Genomic DNA, 9146 nt, shown 5'->3' on the forward strand with positions numbered 1-9146 from the left:
AGCCCAGCGGTTCCCACGCTATGTCTGGCCTTCCACGGCCCCATCCAGCCCGTCGCTGCCCAGCCGTCGCACCTTCCTCAGCACCGAACACGGCCTTGTAGAACTGCACGGCGTCGTTCGCCTTTGGAGTCTCCACCAACACCCAGCTGTCCAGCAGCCACCGTTACTACCGGATCCGGCATCCCAGCCCTGTTTCCTGTTCGCCCCATCCAGTCACCGCCGCCATCCAAGCCCGTGAAGCCGCTGCTCCCTTCAGCCGCACAATAGCCTTCTGGCACCGCCTGCCACCACTCCAGCCGCGCTGTTGATCTTCCAACCTCCATTCAGTCGATCTTGGCTTAGAGAGAAAAGAAGAAAAAGGCTATGTCGTGAGATAAGAATTTGACGAAGATGAAGTGTGTTTGGTTCCAGGTGTGAGTTATCCTCACTTAAGTGCAAAGTTATTCCTATTCTAGTTTAGGAATATGATATCCTGGTTTAGCAATTAGGCCTAGATTTGTTTGGTTACAGGATTTAGTTAATACTTATCCTAGTTTTCTGTAATCTACGACTAGGCTATTCCTTCCAAAAAAAAAAAAAAAGAGAAGAGAGGAGGAAACCGAGAAATATATATATATATATATATATATATATATATATATATATATATATTTGCCCTTTGTTGGCACAGTTATTTGGTCTTTTGTTGGTCCTTTGTTGACCTAGACCTACTTTTGGCCCTTTGTTGGCCCAATTATCTTGGCCTTTGTGGTATTGTTTAAAACCCAAGCCCATTCAAGTTCAAGAGCGGCCGATGTTTCAAATCCGGCGCCATCAACTCCACTCAACTACCTCGGCCGCCACCAACTCCAACGAGTTTCCGGTCACCATCTCGGCCTTCGTTGCCGACCAAAGAACAAACTCAAGTTTTCACAAGTTTACACCTTGAGTTTGAGGGAGAATGTTAAAGCATATCATGAAGTTCAAGAATAATAGTCACAGTGTAAGACTATTATTGACTTACAGTTGAAAAATATAACTGAGTCACAATTAAAGACTATCACCTAGCTAACCAAGCTAGAGTAGAAGTCTGTTTATATTCAACATGATTATCTTATAAACAGGAACATGTTATATTGTAAATATTACCCAGAGAAATAAGAGCTTAATGCAGCCTTAGGGCTTGATCTTGTGGATGTAGGTCATAGACCGAACCACACATATCTCTGTGTCACTATTTTATTATTTCCGCATTATAAATTCTTTCAGAGATGACTAGAAGAAAGGAATCACAGGTTAGGCCTATGTCAATGGATCTTTTAGAGCACTCCTTACAGCCTCACCAAAACCATTTTTTAGTTATTTTGGTGAGGCAATTTAATAAAAGTGGCTTAAATCTCCACTTTTTAGACTCACTTCTTTAACAAAACAAAAAAATAGTAAAGTGAACAATACTCACAAAATATAAAAAGTACTACTGTATATTCACTCACCCATTGATTAAACAACTCATTTCTCTCCCTTCCTTTTTGCCTTTCGCTTCTCTCTTCTTTTTCTCTTTTTCTTTTCCTTTTCTCTGCAGCCTCTCTCACTTCTCTTTTTCTTCTCTCAGCATTTGGCGTCATTTCTGAGCCCCATTTCTCTCCAGCATTTCATCCCTTCATCAGTTTGAGTGTCGCCATTTTTGACCGTTAGAAAAATTACAAAAATTTTAAAATATTCTGGTTAGAATAAGACAAATGTACTTAAAATAGGCTATTGGGAAAATACAAACATTCAAAAATATAAAAGTTAGAGAAAGAATAAACAAATATTTGAAAAATGATATCTAAATGAAATAGTAAAAATAGATTGTTAAAATAGTGAGTTTGTTGTAAATGCTCTAAAAAGGTGAATTGTTAAAATAACCAAAAGTGTACTTTTAGTTATTTTGGTGAATAAAATTTGGTGAGACTTCTAGGAATGCTTGTTTGTTCAATTGCCTAACTTTTTGGGTTGGAGAATTTATCACAGTTTTTCATTCTAAATCCACGAATCAAAGAATAAAGTGTTTATGGGAATTTTCCATTTTTGCTTTGGGTGCTTTTATCATTATATTAAAAATGGCATTTGTTACCCAGTTGAAGGATAATAAAGGGATAAGATGAGTGAACTTCTCATTGATATAAACCTTTGTTCTAGAAAGCGTTGTCAAGTTTAATTAGCAAGAGTACGTTATCTTCTTCTTCTTCTTCTTCTCCTTGTTTTTTATTTTATTTTTATTTTTCAATCAAATAAGAGATGCTCATTTTGGTGTCTAAAATTCGATTATAATGTAGAACTTATGTTATTTGAAAAATCCACTTATCATTGGCTTTATATGAACTTTTCTTGCAGGATGTTAAAGACGGGCTAGAACTTCAGTTTACGAACCAAAGACAAAGTTTTAAGAGAATTGTGGGCAAAGACATAAATCTCTTTTATTTTATTTTTTTTCTTTTGATCATTCCTCAAGAAAGAATTTTAAGAGGCGGAACAAAAACAAAACTAAAATATGGCTATGAACATGCAGAGTAATATTGTTACAATTAATATGCATGGAAGACTTGGCATCGTCGATAGAAGACATGATGTTACTAGATAATTGATCCATCCAATGTCTTTAGGAAAAGCAATAAGTGTTGTTTTCTTTGGATCATGCATTTTCTCACTCATATTAAGGGGAAAATTGACCTTGTGCCATAGGCTAGCTACTACGAGCTTAGACAACCTTCTTTTTGTTAGTGACACACTGATATTTCTTTGTTTGGGCAAATGTTATTCTATTTGAAGATAATTGTGCCTAAATATTCAAACATATTTTGTTTTGTTTTTACTTTCTTTTTTTGAATTTTTTTGTCAAAGAAACAATTTTAGAAAGCAAAAACTGAGCAGAAAGCTACAAATCCAACATATGGCTGTGAACATAGGAGATAGCGTTGGAATTGATATCAATTCCTTGGTGTCTTCAATAGAAGATATGATGCCCCGTGATTTACTCATATCGTCTAAATGTTGCATCTTCAAAACCCCTTCCATTCTCTATCGGCATAATGAAAAAGCTTATATTCCGGATGCATTTTCTATTGGACCTCTCCATCATGGCAGTCCAAACTTAGAAGCCATAGAAAAAATAAAAGCCAAGTATTTGCAAGGACTTATCTCTCGCTTGAACTCTCCGGAATTGCTAAGAACCCTCATCAAGTCCATCATGGAAGTGGAGAAAGATGCTCGTGAGTGTTATGCAGAAGCAATTGATTACAACCTAGAACAACTTGTGAAAATTTTGGTTATTGATGGTTACTTTATTATTGAGTTGTTCTGCAAGAAAATTTATTGGCGCCTTACAGAAGAACGTGACCCCATTTTCAGCAGGTCCTGTATGCTACAATTTCTGTACCATGACTTGATATTGCTAGAAAACCTAATACCTTGGATGGTACTTGAGCGTTTGTTCAACTTGACAATGGATTCTTATGACGAAAATCCCCTAATTCTACTTGCCGTGAATTTCTTCCGTACCATCCATTTCTCAAAAAGACTGCGTCCTCGTGATCAGGTTATCAATATCAAAGGCATCGAGCATCTTGTTGATTTGTTCAGGAAACTTTCAACTATATCAAGCACTGATCCCCGGCCGGATCAGTTTATCAAAATCGAATGCATCAAGCGTTTTGTTGATTTGTTCGGGAAATTGACAACTTCATCAAGTACTCTGTTTCGAAAATTGTCAACTTTATTAAGTGCTATGTTCGGGATATCAAGTATTGAAGAAGAGAGAGAGAGACGACGAGAATGGGAATTATTGCCTTCTGCTACGAGCCTTGCGGAGGCTGGAATCAAATTTAAAAAGGGTACGTCTAAAACCGTATTGGAAGTAAAATTTAATGATGGCATTCTTGAAATTCCTTCATTTGAAATTCATGAGATAACAGAAACCGTCTTTCGAAATCTCATTAGCTATGAACAATGTCTCCCCAACTCTGATGATAGGATTACTTCCTATGCCATACTCCTAGACAGCCTCATTAATACTGCCAAGGACATAGATATTTTGTACGAGAGTGAGATAATTGATAACTGGTTGAATCCTGAGGATGCGGCCCAGCTCTTCAACAAGCTTTACCTTGACACTTGTGTGGCCTACCATTACAATGATCTTTGCACGCAAGTGAATAGTTATTGCCGACGCAGGTGGCCTAGATGGCGTGCAGTGCTTGCGCACAACTATTTCAACACTCCATGGGCTTTTATTTCGACATTAGCAGCATTTATCCTATTGTTGCTGACGTTGTTACAAACTGTGTACACCATGAAAAATTAGTACGTACGTATTACATCCTTGTAAAACCTGTTGTATAATAGTCTCTCGACTCTTTAATGTCGTTTCCAATGTCAATCATGCTTTGGTGTACGTGTTCTAATGTTGGGTCAGACGAGTTGATTGTGGATTGTGTATACCAAATCAACGTGAATAAATTGCATGTATGTGAATAATTTAATGCTACCTATTTTTAGCCTTTATTTGGTTCCATTTGAAGTAATACTACTGTCTATTTTCTTAACAAAGTCAGATTAATTTTTTCTTTCAAAAGAACGAAAATAATGATCTACACATTCTTCTCACTACTCTTATTAATGGCAAAACAAATCCTGTGCCACGGGTTATCATTAACTTAGAATATCTTCTTTTTGCTGTTAGTGTTCGGCTAATACTCTTTTTTGAATGAATGTTATGCTCGTAAGTGCAAGGGTAATTTTTATTTCTCTGCTCTATTTGAAGAGAATTGTGCCTAAATATTTCAATGTGTTTTGTTTTTACTTTTTTTTTTTTTTTTTTGAAATTTTTTGTCACTCTGGAAGAAACAGCTTTAGGAGGCACAAATTGAGCAGAAAATAGATCCAACATATGGCTGTGAAAGAAGAAGGTAGTATTAGAATTGATATCAGCCGCCTGGAGTCTTCAATAAAAGATATGATGCCCCCTCATTCCCTCGTGCCATCCAAGTGTTGCATCTTCAAAACCTCTGCCATTCTCAAAAGGCATAATGAAGAAGTGTATATCCCCAATGCATTTTTTATTGGGCCTCTCCATCATGATGACCCAAACTTGAAAGCCACAGAAAAAATAAAAGCCTAGTATTTGCAAGGCTGCTTTATCTCTCGATCAGACCGTCCAGATGAAATGCTAAGAACTCTCATTAGTTCCATCACGAAGGTGGAGAAAACGGCTTGTGAGTGTTATGCTGAACAATCGATCATTTTAGCCCAGAAGAATTTCTGATAATATTGGTAATTGATGGTTGCTTTATTATTGAGCTATTCTGCAGGTACTCTTTTCCGGAACTTCAAGAAGAAAATGACCCTATTTTTAGCATCTGTAGTGTGGTTGCAGTTCTAGGCCATGACTTGATTTTGCTAGAGAACCAAGTACCTTGGATGGTACTTGAGCATTTGTTTAGCTTGATCGGGGGTCCTAGAAGCAATATGGACCTCGGCCTAAGTGAACTAGCCTATAACTTCGTTTTTTCCATTTTCCCATTCCAGCCAACTTTTAGACATGATCATCTTAGAGACATCAAACATATTCCTGAACTGTTTAGAAAATTGTTCATTTCAATTGAAATAGAAAAAGAAAAGATGTCGATGTTGGGATGAGAACTCGTACCCTCTGCTACGCGTCTGGAGGCCGGAATCAAATTCAGAAAGAGTACATGCAACAATATGTTTGACATAAAATTCAGAAATGGTGTCCTTGAAATTCCTCAAATAATGATTGATGAGGGCACATAAACATTTTTTAGAAATCTCATAAGTTTTGAGCAATGCTACCCCAACATTTATGGTATGATCACTTCCTATGCCATACTACTGGACAACCTCATTAACACTAAAAAAGACGTCGAGATACTCTGAAAAAAAGATCCTTCGTAACTGGTTGAATCCAGAGGATGCGGTCCAATTGTTCAACAAGCTTTACCTCGACACTCAAGTCAAGACATACTATTACGGAAATCTTTGCAAGCAAGCGAATGAACATCGTGAAAAGAGATGGCCTAGCTAGATGGCGTGCAGTACTTGTGCGCAATTATTTCAACACTACTCCATGAGCTTTTCTTTCCACGTTGGCTGCATTTATCCTTTTGATCCTTAACCTTTTACAAACGTTGTACGCCATGAAAAACTAGTATTACACCCTTGTAAAACTTGTTGTATATATGATAATGATTGGTCTCTCTAATGTCCTTTCCTATGTCAACTATGAAAAGAAAGGGCAATTGTTTTTGCTTTAGTGCATGTCTTAAGGGGAAACTTCACTAAAAACTCCTGAACCTTCACCCGTTTTGAAATACCCTCATAAATTTCGAAATCTCTCACTTTAGTCCCATAAACTTTCAATTGCTCTCAATTTGAACCCCTCCGTCTAAATTAATCTTTAACCTCAAACGGAAAACGAAAAACGTGACCTGCACATGACTTTTTTCGCCTGAACTACCCATTATACCCTCATACTAAGCTAAATGTCCAGACTACCCTCTTCCAAACCTACAACACCCACCCAGCCCAAAACGACGTCGTTTTGGGCATTAATTTTGTTTTTTTCAAAAAAATAAAAATAAAAAGAAAAAGCAAAATATTATTAAAAAAGAAGAAAATCAGGGTGGTTGGAGCCACCCCTATGGCCGGTCTGGGGGTGGAGGAACCACCCCATGGCCAAGGGGGCGGCCGGCCGAAACCACCTCCGGGCCCTTGGGGGTGGCCCGGCCACCCCCAAAAGCCCAAACCCATTCCCTGTTTGCAAATTTTTTTGGCCTTTTGGGGGTGGCCGGACCACCCCCTTGGCCATGGGGTGGTTCCTTCACCCCGGACCGGCTATGGGGTTAAAATATTCTCAATATGGTTCTTATTTCAAGATTTCAACCCAAGTTTAGACAATAATTATTTGTAATATAAAGAATAAGAATTATTTTATTGGACTGATATGTGGCGATACGCCTTGATCATCAGCTCACCCGTTGAGAAACATAAATATAGGTTTGTATTTACGTTTGACGCAAGAAGTTTGACAAAAGGGAATTTAAACCCAAAAAAAAAAAAAAAAAATCAAACAAAGATAACATGGTTCTGAGTCACCAACTAAACATCACCCGAAAATGATTGCTGTAATTGAAGTAAATTTCAAGCACCATGACTCGTGTTACACATGGGCACAAACTGGCTCAAGCTTTATGGCACCATTTACAAGCACATTCATTTCACACAACTTTGGTCAACTTAAAGAATGGAATGTTGGATGGTCTGTGCATGAAGTAACTTTATCTCGTAAAAGCTAATTAAAAAGAGTTTAAAGTAAATTCTCTTTGCTGTCTAATGGTTACAAACTATATGACCAGAAGAAACGAATCAGGGGTTAGGTTAGGCATACGTCAAAGGATTAGAATCTCCTATAATTGAGAATCGCATGCAATTGTTTGTTCTTTGTAATCAGGTAAGTAATTGTGAGAAGCCTTCAATAAAGTTTACATCTTCAAGGTCTCTTACGCAAATAACCCTTGAAATCTGGATAGATATATATGAGAATTGTAGGAGGTGATAATCATCCTACTTCAATTGCCATTTGGATTTTATGATTTATTGGCTTTCATTTTAAATCCATGAAGCAAATAATAAAGTGCTATGTGAATTTGCCCTTTTGCTTTGGGTGCTTTTTAGCATTTATATAAACAGTGGCATTTGTTACCCGTGTGAAGGACAAGAAAGGGATAAGATGAGTGAACTACTTCTCTTGGAAGCGTTGCGATGCTCAGTAAGCCTAAGAGGTATTCTTTTTTTCTTTTTCTATTTTTTTTTTCTTAAAATGAAGTAAGAGTTGCTCATTTTAGTGTCTAAAACTCGATTATAATTTCATTTAAATTTCGTTTATTGGCGTTTGAACTTGTCTTGCACGCAGGGTGTTGAAGACGGGCTAGAAGAGAAATTTTAAGAGGGGGTGGAGCCTAGTGAGTAGTTTTTGTTAAGGATATAAATCCTTTTGATTAATGCGGATTTGATTTGTGATTATTGTTGATTTGATTTGTTATTAAATACCCTTAATTCAAGGGATTTGTTTTGTATTTGAAATTATGTTAAAGCTCTATAAATAGAACTATGTACTCAAATCATACATCAAGAAAATATGTAGCTTATAACGTTTTAGTGTGTGGATGTAGGCTATATGCCGAACCACCTTAATTTCTGTGTCTTTCTCTCTTTCCTTTATTCCATATTATTCTGCTTTATATTTATTATATTATGTGTTTCTATAGTTTTGAAGAGAATTGTGTTTCCTTTCTTCTTCTTTTTTCTTTTGATCCCTCATGAAGAAAGAATTTTAAAATATGGCTAGGAATGTTACTACTCCTGTTGAAGGCTTTCCACCTTCACTAGAAGACATGATATCCCATGATTTATCCATGTCCCCCAATTGTTGCATCTTTAAAACCCCTGTCATACTCTTAAGGCATAGTGAAAAAGCTTTTATTCCTAATGCATTTTCTATTGGCCCTTTCCACCATGGCAATCCAAACTTGAAAGCCACAAAAAAAAAAAATTAAAGGCACGTATTTGCCAGGACTTGTATGTTAATCGCCCTGTCCAGAGACAAGACTAAGAGATCTCATCAATTCCATCAAGGCCGTGGAAAGAGAGGCTCGTGAGTGTTATGCCGGACTAATTTATTGTAGCCCAGATGAGTTTGTGAACATTTTGGTAATGGATGGTTGCTTCATCATTGAGCTGTACCGCAAGCATGATTACAAACAACTTAGGGAAGTAGATGACCATGTTTTCACCATGGCTTGTATGCTCCAATTTCTATACCATGACTTGATTTTACTCGAAAATCAAGTGCCTTGGATGTTGCTGGAGGGCTTGTTTAACATGACCAGCGACCCTACTAGTCTACTAGAGAAAACAAGTCTCTAACGCAACTTGCCATAGAATTCTTTGCTAACATTTTCTCATCCACCGATCCTGTTATAGTTCCCCATATCCAAGACACCAAGCATATTCTTGACCTATTCAGAAAATGGTTGGTTCTTTTAACAGAAGGACAGGAAGAAAGCAGAGAAGGATGGCAATCCATGCCTTCTGCGACAAGCCTTGTAGAG

At 37.3% G+C, this 9146-nt stretch overlaps 1 protein-coding gene and 1 pseudogene across 1 annotated transcript; both read left to right on the forward strand.

Moving 5' to 3' along the window:
* Window positions 1–2911: 2911 nt before the first annotated feature.
* On the forward strand, window positions 2912–4321 carry LOC132182243 (UPF0481 protein At3g47200-like). The gene is made up of 2 exons (XM_059595432.1): window positions 2912–3608; window positions 3753–4321. Exons 1-2 carry the CDS (start codon window positions 2912–2914, stop codon window positions 4319–4321), a joined length of 1266 nt encoding a protein of 421 aa, XP_059451415.1.
* Window positions 4322–8375: 4054 nt separating this feature from the next.
* Window positions 8376–9146, forward strand: part of LOC132182244 (UPF0481 protein At3g47200-like) — a 1115-nt pseudogene continuing 344 nt past the window's right edge.

This window comes from Corylus avellana, chromosome ca5 (genome assembly GCF_901000735.1).
Source record: "Corylus avellana chromosome ca5, CavTom2PMs-1.0".
Taxonomy (NCBI): Eukaryota; Viridiplantae; Streptophyta; class Magnoliopsida; order Fagales; family Betulaceae; genus Corylus; species Corylus avellana.